The sequence below is a fragment of the Mus musculus genome, chromosome 4, assembly GCF_000001635.26.
Source record: "Mus musculus strain C57BL/6J chromosome 4, GRCm38.p6 C57BL/6J".
NCBI classification, from domain to species: Eukaryota; Metazoa; Chordata; class Mammalia; order Rodentia; family Muridae; genus Mus; species Mus musculus.
This window is the reverse complement of record NC_000070.6, coordinates 94,489,484-94,505,845: the sequence shown is the minus strand read 5'-3', so window position 1 is coordinate 94,505,845 and position 16,362 is coordinate 94,489,484. Positions and strand designations below refer to the sequence as shown.

The 16,362-nt window shown below is 38.4% G+C and overlaps 1 protein-coding gene, 1 long non-coding RNA gene and 1 pseudogene across 2 annotated transcripts in view; 2 read left to right on the top strand and 1 right to left on the bottom strand.

Annotated features, from left to right (window-relative positions):
- Positions 1–5,767, top strand: part of Caap1 (caspase activity and apoptosis inhibitor 1) — a 56,718-nt gene extending 50,951 nt beyond the window's left edge. Inside the window, exon 6 of the mRNA NM_026368.2 lies at positions 4,430–5,767. Within this exon, the coding sequence (NP_080644.2) occupies positions 4,430–4,821 (392 nt within the window). The 3' untranslated portion in view covers positions 4,822–5,767. The remainder of the gene's footprint in view (positions 1–4,429) is intronic.
- Gm12656 (predicted gene 12656) lies at positions 8,290–8,857 on the bottom strand (annotated as a pseudogene).
- LOC115489886 overlaps positions 9,403–16,362 on the top strand; it is a 36,171-nt gene continuing 29,211 nt past the window's right edge. Inside the window, exons 1-2 of the long non-coding RNA XR_003955055.1 lie at positions 9,403–11,889; positions 12,125–12,252. This is a non-coding gene — a long non-coding RNA (uncharacterized LOC115489886). The remainder of the gene's footprint in view (positions 11,890–12,124; positions 12,253–16,362) is intronic.

Sequence of the window (16,362 nt, the reverse complement as noted above, 5' to 3'; positions counted from 1 at the left end):
AGAGTTAATATAAGGAGTATATCACAGACTCCTGTTTCCTGACAATAAAGCTACTTTAATTATTCTGCAGCTCCATAACAGTAACTTGGGTCCAGTTTTTTTTCTTGATTTCTTTCCTGTATTGTTCGATTATTAGCCTTTAATAGTTTGAATTTTTATTCTCATTATTTTAATTGCATATTTGATATTTTAACTCAGGCTTATTTTAATTTTATTTTTCTTGTTGGATTTTAATATCATTGGTTTATATCATGCATACATCAAACCGTTTTTAAAAGATCTTTAATAAAACTTGAGTAATTAACTAGACTTAAGTACTAGTGCTTTTATAAAGTCCAAATATATGATTAGCTTACAAATTGTGTTTTGGGATTCTTAAAAAAATTCATGATACATGAATATCTTTATTATGAAAAAAGTTTGAATGTAAATTTCTGAAAAGTAATTCTAAAGCTTTATTAACACATTATCTGTTCAAGCTGTTCCTACTTACTAGAATTTTTTCTTTCTTTTTTCTGTTTTTGTTTTTGTTTTGAGGCAGGGTTTCTCTGTGTAGCCCTGGCTGTCCTGGAACTCACTCTGTAGACCGGCTGGCCTCAGACTCAGTAATCCACTTGCCTCTGCCTCCCAAGTGCTAGGATTAAAGGCATGTGCCACCACTGCCCGAATTTTTGTCTATTTTTAATTTTTGTCTTCTTCCCCTTTTTTTCCCTTTGAGATCCCTGCTCCCTGCCCCGCACCTGCCCTGTCACACACACACACCCTCGTCTCCCCTTAACCCCCACCTGACCCCACCTCCCATCATCCCTCTTGGAGGGGCATCAAATCTTTACAGAATTAGGCTCATCCTCTCCTACTGAGGCCAGGCAAGGCAGTCCTCTGCTACATATGTGCTGGGGGCTACAGACCAGCCCATGTATGTTCTTTGGGATAACCAGCCACTTCTTTGGGAAAAAAAAAAGGATAACTTTTGCCTTTTCTGCTTTGTGAGACACAAGAAAAATTCTTAAATAAGTCTTCATGCATTGTTGAGAAACCATGAGAACAAATTATCTTGGAAATGTGTCCTCATGTTTACATTTTCTTGGCTTGTCCTTTGAGATACTGGGTCTGAATATATGAACAGTTTTACCCTGAATCTCTGGTGGGTCTGACTTTACAAAGCATTTCATTATGTCAGTTCAGGGGAGACTGACTCTTGAGCTGTGGCTACTTCATAAGTAAGCCACATAAACAGGCTTTGAAAATTATTCAAAAGTGAAAGTGTGTGTAGTTTTGTGCTTCTTAGTCCTAGCAAGGTGTTTGAACGTTGTCTTCCTGCTGAAGGGGGAAAAAGAAGATACACTTTGCGTCTGAAATGTCCCCACAGACTCTGTGGTATACCCTTAGTCCCGCGTGGATGGTGGTTTGGAAGGCTGCAGGACTTTAAGTGCCCAGTCACTAGAAGCAGGCCCCTGGGAATTTATGCCAAGGAGCTGTGTGTCCCCGGCCCTCTGCCTATTCCTCTCTTACTGTTTGCCATGTAACCATGAACTGAAAGCTGATAAATCTTTCTTCTCATAAGTTGTTTCAGGTGTTCTGTCAGTCTGATAGACTTAATTCCATATTTCCAGGCCTGCTGTGAGACAGCATTGTGGCAATGGGAACATTTGGCAGAAACTGTTCATGTAGTTGCAAGGCAGGAAGCAGGGAGAGGGAGACCGAGAGAGAGACCGAGACAGAGACAGAGAGAAAGACATGGGTGAGGACAGAACAAACAAAAGAAGACAAAAAGAACAGAGGAGTCAGGGCAAGATACTCCCTTCAGCATCCACCTTTGCAAACCATTCTCATGGCCTGCCATTGTGTCTACTCCACTTCATAATGATAGTGGCTCCCGCTGGAAGGTCAGTAACATTGTATATTCACTAGTTAATCCTCTCTTCATTACTCCCAAAGGCTCATGGCCATTGTGCAATGCAAAACACACTTAATCCATTTTTGGACCTCCCAAAGTCTTAATTGTCAGCATTGTCCAAAGGTTTAAGCCCAGTCTCTCTGAGAGGATGATCAGAGGGATCCTAATCCTGCTACACAATCCCTGGCTGCTCAGACCTCTCTTGGTGACAGTGTAATTCATGACAATGTAATTCATGTGTTCTGCACAGATGTCAAACCATGATATCTGTTTGGTTATAAATGACTCCAAGTCTTCTACCTGAACATTGACTTTTTGAGGCTTCGAACAACATGGCACATACTTTATTATTTTTCCTTAATTTTTTTTTAATCTCGAACTAGAATATTTTTATCAAACATCTTGTACAACAGAAGGGTTATACATTTTGCTGTAATTATTTTCTTCCTGATTGTAAATTCTTACTTTGTGGGGAAGATACATGAAATGCTCTTTAGAATATTCTAAAATCGGAACCTTTTCACACATTTTATTTGTGGCCACAAAATAATATATTGATTGGTTTTCTACTTTAATTTTGGAATTGGAAGTGGCTTTCTAATTGAAATGATTTAGGGTAAGGTCAACAGAATATCTGTTATAAAACAAGCGAAGTAGAATTGTTTCTTTCCTCTTCATTCTGTTAACATTGTTTTCATTTGCCAATCAATTTTATGAATACGTTTTCCGCACTATAGGAAAGGTATCGAAGCCAAAGGTTTGAGAATTAACTTTTTTTAAAAAATATTTTTATTAGGTATTTTCCTCATTTACATTTCCAATGCTATCCCAAAAGTCCCCCATACCCTCCCCCCTCTCCCCTACACACCCACTCCCACTTTTTGGCCCTGGCGTTCCCCTATACTGAGTTATATATATATAAAGTTTGCATGACCGATGGGCCTCTCTTTCCAGTGATGGCCGACTAGGCCATCTTCTGATACATATGCAGCTAGAGTCAAGAGCTCCGGGGTACTGGTTAGTTCATAATGTTGTTGCACCTATAGGGTTGCAGATCCCTTTAGCTCCTTGGGTACTTTCTCTAGCTCCTCCATCGGGGGCCCTGTGATCCATCCAATAGCTGACTGTGAGCATCCACTTCTGTTTTTGCTAGGCCCCGGCATAGTCTCATAGAGAGAGCTATATCTGGGTCCTTTCAGCAAAATCTTGCTAGTGTGTGCAATGGTGTCAGCATTTGGAAGCTGATTGAAGGATGGAATCCCGGATATGGCAGTCTCTAGATGGTCCATCCATTCGTCACAGCTCCAAACATTGTCTCTGTAACTCCTTCCATGGGTGTTTTGTTCCCAATTCTAAGAAGGGGCAAAGTGTCCACACTTTGGTCTTCGTTCTTCTTGAGTTTCATGCGTTTAGCAAATTCTATCTTATATCTTGGGTACCCTAAGTTTCTGGGCTGATATCCACTTATCAGTGAGTACATATTGTGTGAGTTCCTTTGTGATTGGGTTACCTCACTCAGGATGAGAGAATTAACTTTTAAATAATAACTTAAAATAAAATAAATTAGGGTAATAAATGAGAAATCAGAATTGTAAATGATATCTGAAGTTAGGTAATGTCCAGTGCCAAGGCCAAGATGGTACTGGAACATCATAATCTTCATTTAGATTAAATTCTTCAAATTTTATTTATTTGTTTGTTTGTTTATTTGTTTGTTTGTTTATTTATTTTTATATGAGTACACTGTAGCTGTCTTCAGGCACACCAGAAGAGTGTACATCTGATCCCATCACAGATGGTTGTGAGCCACCATATGGTTGCTGGGAATTGAACTCAGGACCTCTGGAAGAGCAGTCAGTGCCCTTGACCTCTGAGCCATCTCTCTAGCCCTAGATTAAATTCTTGACATCAGAGTTTTGCAATTATTATTAAAATAATTGTATACCAACTTTATTAATTTAAAATGAAGACCTGTTTTTAATCTTAGTCACTAGTAGCTTTAGATATTCTTTAATTTATTGATTTAGAACTAAGTGCTTGAATAAGTATATAAGAAGATTTGAGATAAATGATATATAGAATATCTAGCTTCCTGATGATATTTTTCCCTCTTTCTAGTCTACAAAGCAAAGTGTTTTAAATATCTTCTAGGACAAAATTTTATTTCCCCAGTAGTGCTCGATTTAAAAGGATTTCAACATGAGCCTTGAACTTCATTGTGGTATAAGACATTATAACATTTTAATTAGGAGAATTGATCAAGGGCACTATGATGGGCTAAGTTTCTCAATGGGCTGTGTTTCACAAAGCTGGAGTGAAAACTATTCTTGGATTTACATGAAATATAATTGTTTTTTCAAGTTGAGGAGTCAGGAAAGAAGTGAGTGTAATAAGGATTCCAGATGAACTTGGGCCTTTATAGTTGGGGGAGTAGGTCAGAGCAGCCCCTTCATCATCAGTAGAAGGAAATGTTGACCCAGGGCTTTGGGTTACATGGTTCTCCCCCACCCCCCTTTTTTTTGTTTGTTTCAGGCAAAGGGGAAGATAGTGATGTACTCAGTATAAATGCAGATGCTTATGACAGCGATATAGAAGGGCCAAGCATTGACGAAGCTGCTGCCGCCGCCACCGCCACCCCTGCTGCTACTGCTGTTGCTACTGCTGCTTCCGAGGTCCCAGAAAATACAGTCCAGAGTGAAGCTGGTCAGATAGATGACCTGGAGAGAGATATTGAAAAAAGCGTGAATGAGATTTTGGGACTGGCAGAGTCTAGCCCAAAGGAACCCAAAGTGGCCACCCTGACTGTTCCTCCAGCAGAAGACGTTCAGCCTTCTGCGCAGCAACTGGAGCTTCTAGAACTTGAAATGAGGGCAAGAGCAATTAAGGCTCTCATGAAAGCTGGTGATATAAAAAAGCCAGTGTAGTTTTCTGACTTGAATATTATGTGTGTTTGAATGAAGCCATGTCATATAATTTTGTATCTGATGTTTATTTGGGTCTTATGTGATATTTCTCATGTAAAACTTATTAGGTAAACTCATCTTAGGCTGAAAGTATATATATTTTTTACTTTTATATTATAGATTATAGATGAATATTTAAATTCATGACAAATATGGTTGGATACCCTGGATATTTCTTTTAGTTAATGTCTGTAAACTTGGTATCTTAAAAGCCAACAGGAAGGAGAAAGAATATTTTTTTTCCTTTGTTTTTAAAAGTTTGGGCAACAAACTCAAAAGCTTTAAGAAAGATTGACCAAGCATGTTTCTCTTAAGGCTACCTGTATTTTTCAATAGAACATTAAATTATTGCTCCTAGATTTGTTAACAGTTTAAGAACTTTAGTTTTCTGTATATATACTTTTAAGATATGTACTGTGGGAGGATTCCTTTTGTGGATGTGAATTTCCTAGCGAAACCTAATGAACTGTTTTGTTGTAAGGCTCAGAGATCGAACTTGCTTTAAGAGCTTTTTTAATAAAGAAAAAAAAATCAACTTAAGGCTATTTTTTTAACAATGTAAAGTTAATTTGTTCATGTTAAATTCCAGCAACAAGTCTTTCTGACATATGTTTGATCTTTTGTTCACATTTTTTCCTTCAATAAAATAAAACAAAATAAAATTTTATTTACATTCCAAACTATCTGGAAAGGGACAATATGATACAGGGTTTTGTTTGATGTCATTGTGAGAAGGTCTGATGTATAGTTCCATAAATCACGATAATAAAAGGCTGTTATTCTGGATATGAAGACTTGATACTTTTCCAAAAGCAAAATTGACTTTAAGAACCTTTGATAAGTTGATGTTGTAATTAAGCTAATTTTGTATACTTTTTAATAAACAAATTAGCACCTTGCCACAATTACAGATATCTTTTGCTTCATTACTAGTTATGCTTTTTTGATAACAAAATACATTTTGGTAGGGTCCCATAAAATACATGACCTTTTTTTGTAAAATAGAAATTTAGAGCTGTTTTTATATGTGATAGCAAGTGCTTTGGCATAATTTATTTATAAAACACGCTTTAGAGATATAATATGGGAAGCCTCTTTTTACACAGTTTGCAGGGATTGTGTTTCATTAGCTGACTTAATTATATGTTGATTTTGAGAGATTTTAGAGACAAAGAAGACATATTTATGAACTATTGGTATTACAGATATATTCATTGCTCCTGAACACGTCTTTAAATAATCCTTTCAATTTTTTTTCCCTCTCTGAATTTAATGAAGCATGGAAGCCTTTGTCACATGAACTCGTAGGCCAGGAAACATGGATATGATTTTAGTAGTAGTGAGTGCTCATTCTTAGTGCTTCAGTATGAGCCAGCACTGACTATAGTGAAATAATTTTTCTTCTCTAACATAAATGTTAATGAAGCAGTACAGAATAACTGTTACTGCTTACTAACTATAAACAGCAGATTGCATTTGTGTGACTAAATATACAAGAGTAGAAAAGGCTCTAGTTTCAGTTACTGCTATAAAGCCTTGGGTGTCCTATTTGCTATAGAGGAAATTTGAAGTAGAATATGTGGGAGAGAATGAACTGGACATTCTAAACATTATTACATGTCTGCTTTAAAAATGAAACTTTTTTTTTTCCATGTTGAAATCTTAAGCCGGGCATGGTGGCGCACACCTTTAATCCCAGCACTCGGAAGGCAGAGGCAGGTGGATTTCTGAGTTCGAGGCCAGCCTGCTCTACAAAGTGAGTTTCGGGACAACCAGGGCTATACAAAGAAACACTGTCTCGAAAAACCAAAAAAAAAAAAAAAAAAAAAAAGAAATCTTAAGAGCTTCGTGAAAATGATTGAAAATAGGAACTTTTTAATTAGAAATATGTTGTAATGGGAAAATGACATACAATTATACATAACCTCCAACTCAGGGACAGCCATTGAATGTCTCTAGGATTCTGAACATGAAGTAGACTGATAATGAAGATAAGGGTAAAATATCTTTATATGTGTAATTCTTTTGTTAAAGTGAGGGAAATCCTTGGGTGATATTTAACTAGTAATTACGTTTTAAAAAGGTCAAATAGTTCTAACGTGATTAGGAAAATGATTTAAATGTGGACTGTGTTTTTTTTGTGATGGGGGATGTTTCCTTTTTCTTTTTTTTAAGATTTATTTATTTTATGTATGAGTATAATTGCAGCTGTCCTCAAACACACCAGAAGAGGGTGTCAGACCCCATTTCAGTTGGTTAGGAGTTACCATGTGGTTGCTGGGAATTGAACTCAGGACCTCTGGAAGAGCAGTCAGTGCTCTTAGCCACTGAGGCATCTCTCCAGCCCAGGATGTTTCTATTATGGGGACATTACCTGTCTTGTAGTCCAGGCTGGCCTCCATCTTACTTGCCTTCTGCCTCCAGTTATACAGTTAAACCTCCAGGGATTAATGGTGTATGCCATCAAGTCAGGCTTTGACCCAGAACCTGAATGCTGTGTGGCACCTGATGATGGGTTCTCAGCATTAATGAGCCGTTGTCCTAAGTACAGTGCCTGTAGGATGCTACCAATTCCATAGTTTCTAAGCTGGATAGTGGAGATCTTTTGTCAGAACTTATTTTGAGTTGAACATTAGATGCTAGGTTATGATCACTTATCTGAATAATTCTCCATAGTTTGAACAGTATTACAGGTACAAATACAGTAAAATATGCACTTTTTATTTCCATTTTCAAGCTGGACAACAAATGAGTGAGTCTATAATTTGGGCAGACTAAAGATGTTAAAATTTCTCAGTTCAATTTTTTTTTAATAAAAAGTAGGAAAATAAACTTTTTTTCCCTAATTCTGTCTGTCTTACAAACTAAAAGATCAGTGCTTTAAGTAAAATTTTACATTATTTTTTACTTTTTTCCCCCATTTTACTTGTCAAGATAGTATACTATCTTACAATAAATTGACAAGGTTACAAGGGTAAACTGTAGCTTGATTATTTTAGTCAGCAAGTTGCTGTGAATTGTTCATTCAAAACCAAACAACTTCAGATGCAAAACACTAATCAGAAATACCTGACTGAACAGTGGGTTTAAGCCACCCATTGAATCTTGATCATTGTAATTTCAATAGCTATCAGAACAGGCGATATTGTCACACAGACCATTTCTCTTTTATTTTATTTTAATGTTTTTATTAGGTATTTTCTTCATTTACATTTCTAATTCTATCCCAAAAGTCCCCCATGCCCCCCCCCCACTCCCCTACCCACCCACTCCCACTTCTTGGCCCTGGCGTTCCCCTGTACTGGGGCATATAAAGTTTGCAAGACCAATGGGCCTCTCTTTCCACTGATGGCTGACTAGGCCATCTTCACACAGACCATTTCTTATTTAGTGAATTCTTTCTGCTGTCTCAGTTGAGATAGAGACTTGGCACATGTCAGTTGTCTCCTTTCCCTGCTGTACAATGATGCTGTGCATCTTGTTCTTCACCCGGTCTGTCATATATTCCTGGTCCCTTTGCCACATCATGTCCACAAATATGGTAGTCAAGGTGATTTTTTCCCTCCATGTACTGATACCCTATGAAGCTGTTGCCAGTAAGTGACCTCCAAGGCTATGCTGATATCATGTTTCTAAAAGTCAGAGGTATTCCTGAATTCACGCCTGCTGTGCCTTCTCTATGTCAGTTGTATCCTAAATTCCTTTCATGGTCTCTTGCCTTACTTCCAGTTGAGCAATATTTTTGCTTACTAAGTTTATCCATAAATTCTATAAAGTTACTATAATTTTTAATCCCATAGTCAGCCTTACTACTGATATGATAGAGAAGGTCTCTGAGTTAATTACATTTATTTCTTTGGATAGAAAATACAAGATAAGCCCATGTCCAAGCATGTAGGGCCATGTTACACCAGTTTTAGGATAAAGGAATGGGAAGAATTCCTCAGGGATCAGTTTTTTCTTCATATTCAAGAAGGGGTGGTAGAGAAGCAATATACCTGGTCCCAAGATGTCTATAATCTTCAGACACTGCAGAACATCATGGTTAGTCAAGTTGGCAGCCATCTTCCTATTTTTACATTGCCATCTTATATTCAAGTAGACTTTAAAAAAATGATTTTCTGTTTTCATTTATATGTGTTTGTGTGTATGTGAACACAGGTTCCTGTGGAGCCTCTGAAGCTGGAGTTACAGGCAGTTGTGAGCAACCTTCTTTGAGTACTGGGAACCCACTCGGGATACCTTTAAAGGGCAGTAGATACTTAACTCGCTCTGCCACCTCTCCAGCTCCACTAGACTTTGAGACGAAAATTTTTAATTAAAAATCAATTTTATTGGGGCTGGCAAGATGGTTCAGTGGTTAAGAGCACTGACTGCTCTTCCAGAGGTCCTGAGTTCAATTCTCAGCAACCACATGGTGGCTCACAACCATCTGTAAAGGGATCCGGTGCCCTCTTCTGGTGTGTCTGAAGATAGCTACAGTGTACTTATATACATAAATAAATCTTTTTAAAAAATAAATTTTATTTATTTTTGCATGTGAGTCCTCACAATTGTGTGTGTGTGTGTGTGTGTGTGTGTGTGTAGATGAGTGGACAACTTAGGAGTTACTTTTCTTCTTGCATCCTGTGGGTTCTGCAAATGCAATTAGGTCTTCAGGGTCGAAGCATTTGGTTTTGCCCAGTCAGTCATCTTGTTGGCCAGAGACATGGTTTTTCTATGTAGCCCATGCTGGGCTCATTTGAACCATTCGCTCAGGCGAATTCGTGGTAAGCACCCTGTTGCTTCATCTTCCTAGCACTGGAATTAGAGTCATGTGCCGCCAGACCAGCCTGAATTCTCCTTTTAAGTGAAGTGTTAGTTATTACTAATAAGCACTGAATGTATTTAGTATTTAGTAATTAAGGCACATTTGTAGGGATGTAGGACCCCAGATGAAGCTTCTGTAACACAAACATAAAGACTTGAATTTGGGTCACCCAAACCCATATAAATACTGTGTGTATGTGTGTGACATCCGCCATCCAGCACTTGGAAGTTGGAGACAATTGAACACAAGAGCAAGATGGCTATTTAGACGGTGTACAGGTGAGCTCTGGGTTCAAATTGAGAGGCCTGCCTCAGTAACTTAGAGAACTACGGAAGAATTCCAGTGTTAACCTCCGCCTCACATGTGAACTCAAATATACACACTCATAATATCACACACATGCTTTAAAAAATAGATACTCTGTGATGTAATGAATATGAGGGTTAAGGAACAAAGCGTTCACATTCTGCACTGAGCAGCTGTGTAATCTTGTCCAAATAGCCACAAATGAGGGAAATAGCCATGTGTATAATTTCTTACAACTACAATAGTCTGTAATTCTAATAAAGTAGAACCTACAATTTATGAAACAGCTCTTAAGTTCAATTGTTTCTTAGCTCCTCCAAAGCAGTTGTTATCCTTTGTGTCTTGCTACTCCTCGATATGAACTGCAGTCTAGTTGTGATTTTTTTTTCTTTACCCAATTAACGTCTTCACTGTCAGAATCTCTTAGTATGCATACTGATCATAATTATTCATGTTCGATCATAAACTTAGATGATTTTAACATACTATTTTATTGTAAGTAATTTCAAGTTGAGGATTTTATTTAATTGAAATTTTCTTCTCATGCAATATATTCTGGTCACAGTTTCCCCTCCCACAGCTTCTCTTGGATCCTCCCTATCCAGCAAACTTAGTAATTAAGATGCATTAGTAAGGATGTGGGGCCATGGATGAAACATCTGTCACACAAACATAAGAACTTGAGTTTGGTTCACTCAAACTCATGTAAATACTGTGTGTGTGTGTGTGTGTGTGTGTGTGTGACATTGCCATCCAGCACTTGGAAGTTGGACACAGTTGATCGCCAGAACAAGCTCTCACTAGAAAACAAACAGGCAAAGAGCAAAAACAAAAACAAAGGAAGCAGAATTTAGAAAAAAACACAAGATACATGGATACACACACAGAACAGAACTAATAAAAACACAATATTGGAAACTACATGTACGAAGTGTTGGTTTTTTCCTCCCTGTGCTTTTAGTGAAAAGAACAGTTTCATTTTTTGTTCCGTTTTATCCCCAGCTTTTGCTGCTCAGAGATAACCACTTTCAAGTCTTTCACTGTCTTGCAGTATTTGTCTTTGTCTCACCAGATACCATGATTCGTATACTGTTCTCTGATATTTCTGCTTTAGACGTTACCTGTCCCTCTACTATGGACGATGGAGATTAAACTTCAGTTCCTATACCTTTTCCCTAAACACTCACCTGCCTTCATCCTCATACAGAAGATGTTACTTCTGCTAAAGTTAGCATTTGGTATTTACATTAGTTTGTCTACATAACTACCCTATAGCAGGATGAAATGACACACATATATTTCCTTCTTTGGTCCAGTTTTTTTTTTTTATTTTGGAGTTTATATGATTGCCTTTTTGCCTCTCTTTCTGAGGCTTCTGGGTTCACTAATTTAGACCCAAATATAAATCTGAATTGGATTCAGAGACACATCTGATTATCTTTCTTCTTTTCTCTTTTGGCCTTTCCACTGACTCACTGTTGGAAGATGATCTCGATTGGTTGGTTATACCTTCATTTTTCGAGCAGTCTGTCTTCCTTAGCTTTTGCTTTCCATTTCGATGACACACCTATTCTGGTAGCTTCCTTTTCAAGACAGCATTAGGAGTATAATGTTTTGGTTCATTGATGTAACTCAGTATGGTCCAGTTCTAAACAAGCCTTACCAAAACTTTATGAGGAAAGGAATATAAAATTGGGGTCACCAGAAGCTCCATACCAGTGCCTATCAGCTGAAGCTCTTAAGAGTCCATTTGTCACCCGAGTTTTGATCCCTAATGCGTATTGTCTCTGTTCCTTCGGACGCTTTCAGAGTCTGATCTTTTGTCCCCTGTTCTGCAATTGCCTGATGAAGTGTCAGGGTGTGGATTTTCACGCCATCCAGCTCTGAGAAGCTTTTACAGTATTGCTTCTGGGGTAAGTGCTTCTTCTCTGTTGTGGCCTTATGTTTTACTGGGTTATCTGATTTAAAATTCATTTTCTTACTTTCAGTCAACTTTTTCCTTCATCGTTCTCACATACTTTTCAATTTTCTTTTCCATTATTCTCTGTAGCAAAGAAAAGTCACCTTTTTAACTTCCTAGAGATTTTGCTGCTCTTATCTTGCGAATGTTCTCTTTTTAACCTGACATGAAATATTTGTGTCTATAAGGTAGTGGTTCCAGAATTGGAACTCATGTCCTGGTTGTCCGTGTTGGTTGAGCCTGGACCTCAGACTGATCTTCATCCTAATAGAGCAGCTCTGAGCCTCTCAGGAGCACACCAAGACAGTCATATGAGGTACACATATGTAATCATTGTCAATGTCTTTGTTTATTTTGTGCATTTCATGTTTTAACTCTAATATGTTGTGGGGAACTTCTTTTCTGGTCCAGTTTTATTGAATGATTGGTAGGTCTCTGGTACCTAAAAGCGTCTCTCTGAATTTTCTTTGATGTTACTGAAAAATTCTCTACATCTTCTTTGTTGTCTTAGTCTCCTTTCTATGCACCTACTTTGAAGGTAGGTCTTTTCATGGTGTCCCAAAACTCTACTGTGTCCCATTCATAGTTTTAAAAGAATGTTTGTGTTGGGCTTCCCTGAATGGCCTGGTTCCTCCACGTTGTCTTCCAGCACCATTTCCCACATAATCCATTCTGTTGGTGAGGCCATCCCCCCCCACCCCGAGCTTCCATTTACCTGACATATTCATTTCCAGTATCATTTCAATTTACTTTTCTTCTGCAGCGATTCCTGCCTTTACTGAATTCTGTTTTCCACCTTGGATTAGCCTCCACATTTCACTTAGCTTACTGTTTTGGTCTCTTGAAGTATTTTATATACTCTTTAAGGTGTTTGGGCATAGTTCAAATCATTCTTTTAAGGTCTTTGTCTGGAAGATCTTCCACAATATTACTTGGGAGTAACTTTTGGGGGTGACAGTTGTGTACATGTTCCTGTACCTGTTTGTGCATATGTGTGTTTGTGTGTGTGTGTTAATGGGTTACTTTTTTCCCACTCTGAGGCTTGCATATCTGAACTACTTTGTTAAGTGCATCTTTCTTTTGCTCTAATAGCATTTCTTCTTCCAATGCAGGCATAGACAGTGTTCACGAGAGGAATTAAGTTGTTAGAGGTATGAGCTGTTGAGTTTTCTCATTGAACTGGTACTGCAGGCTGCAGGTTGTATCCCAAGTTTTATTAGGAGAATTGGCTACTGTCTACACAGACACTATCCAAGAGGCAGCACACTCGTGGCTGTTTTCTTCTGCCTTTTGCTGTGCTCTCCAATCCAGTTGGCAGTTGGAGCAAGGAGATCATGGGAACCTGGATGTATAGTAAGGAAAGCCTTGGATCCAGAGGGGCATGACCTGTCTGGGAGATGTGGAAAGCAAGATTCTGAAGGAGAAGGAAAAGGCAGCTTATAGAGTGGGAAGGAATGGGGATAGGAGACTCCACAGTAGCGAGGCAGTAAGCAAGCCTTAAAGTGGAAAGTGCCTCAGATTTAAAACCTGTAACTTTATAGATTTAAAAGGACCAATATTTTAATGTTCCTTTAAAAGATTAAGAGAATAGAATTCATTGTCACTACAAGCTATGTTATTCTTACACTTGTTTATTTTAGCATATTTTCTCTGTATAGAATATGTTTTTGTCAAAGTTCAAAAAAGACCAAGAAATCTTGTAATGGGTTTGCCCTAAGTAAACACTTTCAGTGTGAGAGTTTTAAATAAGGTTCAGTTTCTTTTGTGATATTCAGGATCACCAGAATAATATAACTTTATACTGCTGCCTATAATGTCTGCAGGCTGATTATAACATAGAAGGTATGCTAAAGACCATCCAAACAAACACCTTCTGTGCCTATAGAGGTTCCAGATGCATCAGAAAGCATGACATACTTTTTAATCTCTAACTCTTAGTGGAAAAGATAACTTCAGAATGATTGTCTTATTGATAACATTGGCATAGTAGCTTTTTGCAAGATTTTGCTATTAGTTAATGTGGAAGAAAATAATATTTCAATAAGATTAAGATATCAAATTATAATTTGAGCATGGGAACTTTTACTTATGATATAATCCTTTTTTATTTCTATAAAAATGTGCAATGTTTAAAAGAGAAAAAGCATTTATTGTATTTCCTTATTTGCAGCTAAATTTAAACATTAAAATACTGCATTTTCTTGCCAAATTTTATATTTATAGTTCTTCCCAGCTATTAACTTTAAATTATGTAAACTGAGTAGTTATGTATTCTGCAGTGTGTAAAAAACTGGTTTTTGTTTTGCACTAGTTTATCAGATTGTTGCTCTAGTCACTGGAGGAAAAAAAAAGACTAAATATTGCATGGTTGTATGTGGAGGACACTACTCAGCCTTTGATGACTGCAGTCCTTGTTCGTACAGTTCACACCGCCGCCCACTTTAACATTCATTCTTCCCCCTCAGTCTGGACATGGAAAATTGTCTGACTTGAAATTCTGTTTTGTCAGGAGATGAATTTTAGTCCATGTGTCAAAAAAAAAATTCTCTCGTGTAGCTTATAGGTTTCTCTCTGGAGTAAGTGGAGTGCCCCTCTACCAGTTGCAGGCTCTGTTACATGGGTGTTTGACAATAGAAGGTCTCGGTTTGCGTGACTCCACTGCTTTGTGAGCCAGTGCTGATTGTTTCTAAAGCTTCATGTCCTTAATGAAGGATAAACATGTTGCTGCTGATAGGTAGTTTTGAACCTTCAAAATTAACCTTTAATTAAGCACATTGTTGTGAAATCCAGGAACTTTCAAAATTACAGTTTCTCTAACAGTAAATCTGTAAATTCATCAGTGTTGAACACATTTTATTGCTAATTGGTTTGAAATTACTTGCCTTTTATTTCTGAGCAGTTGTTAGAAAATAAAAATTTGACTGGTTCGTCAGTGTCTAGAGCTTATGGAACTCTGTGAGCAGAAGTTTCGGGTGACTAGCTCAGCACTAGCCTGCTCTGAGGCAGCCCTTTCTGAACAGTCGTTCTGTGCGCTCCTCTTCCCCACTAGGAACTCCTTTCTTCTGTATTTTCTCATCTTTCATTTTTCTTTTTCCTTGGGACAGGATTTCTCTCTATAGCCTTGGCTATCCTGGAACTCATTCTGTAGATAAGGCTGGCCTCAAACTCAGAAATCCCCCTCTGGCTCCCTGGTGCTAGGATCAGAGGCGTGCACTGCCATCACTTCTACCACTACCACCCCCAGGTCACTTTATCCCCTTAATTGCTCATTGAAACTTACTATCCACTTATAAGTGAGTACACTTAGGTTTGTTGACTGCCTAACTTCTGGGAGTTAGGGGAATCTTGTGGAAGAGTTGGGGGAAGAATTGTAGGACCTGGAGGGAATAGGAATTCCATAGAAAGACCAACAGAGTCAACTAACCTGGACCCTTGGGGCCTCCCAGAGACTGAACCACCAACCAAAGATTACATGGGCTGGACCTATCTCCCCCTCCCCAATCACATATGTAGTAGATGTGCAGCTTGGTCTTCATTCAAGTTTCCCCCAACAACCGGAGTGGAGGCCAACCCTGTTACCTGCCTGTGGATCCTGTTGCCCTAACAAGGCTGCCTTGTCTGGCCTCTGGGAGAGGATGTGCCTAGTCCTGCATTGACTTGATGTGCCAGGGTGAATTTGTACCCAGAGGGTGCCTCCCCCTTCTCAGAGAAGAAGGTGAAGGGGGGATGGAGGGTTATGTGGGGGGACTGGGAAGAGAGGAGGGGCTGGGGAGATAGCTCAATGAGGAAGAGGATCTGAGTTAGCTTCACAAAGGCCATATTTAAAGGCAGGGTGTGGTGGTGTATGCCTGTGATCGAGTGCTGAGGCGGTCAAGCAAGGAGGCAGACATCTTAGCCTCACAGCCTAGCCTAGCCTGGTCTAATTGGCAATCCTCAGACCTATGAGAGATGTTGTGTTTAAAAACATGGTGAATGAGTGACCTCTGGCTTCCACATTCCTGAAGATATATGTGCATGCATACTCACACCCACATATACATCCACAAGGACCTTCATAAAAATGTTTAGTAAAATATAATTGAAAAGTAATTTTAAGTTGTTATGAACTTAAAATCGTGTTTTTTAAATTTTTAAACAGAAATGCTCTATAATCATAGAACCAAAACAGAATTAAAAAAAATTAATTGTATTATATTTACTTGTGCGTGTGGAGGTCAGAAGACAGTTGATGGCAATTGGTTCCCTCTTTCAACCATGTCAGTCCCTGTGGTGGTTGCTCATCAGACTTGGTGGCAGGTGCCTTTACCTGCTGAAACATCTCATGGGCTTTGGGCCCAGGATTTTTTTTTCTTTTTGTAATTGTACATATTAATGTGTGTGAGTCTGTGCACTTGAGCACAGTGCCCACAGAGGCCAGAAGAAGGTG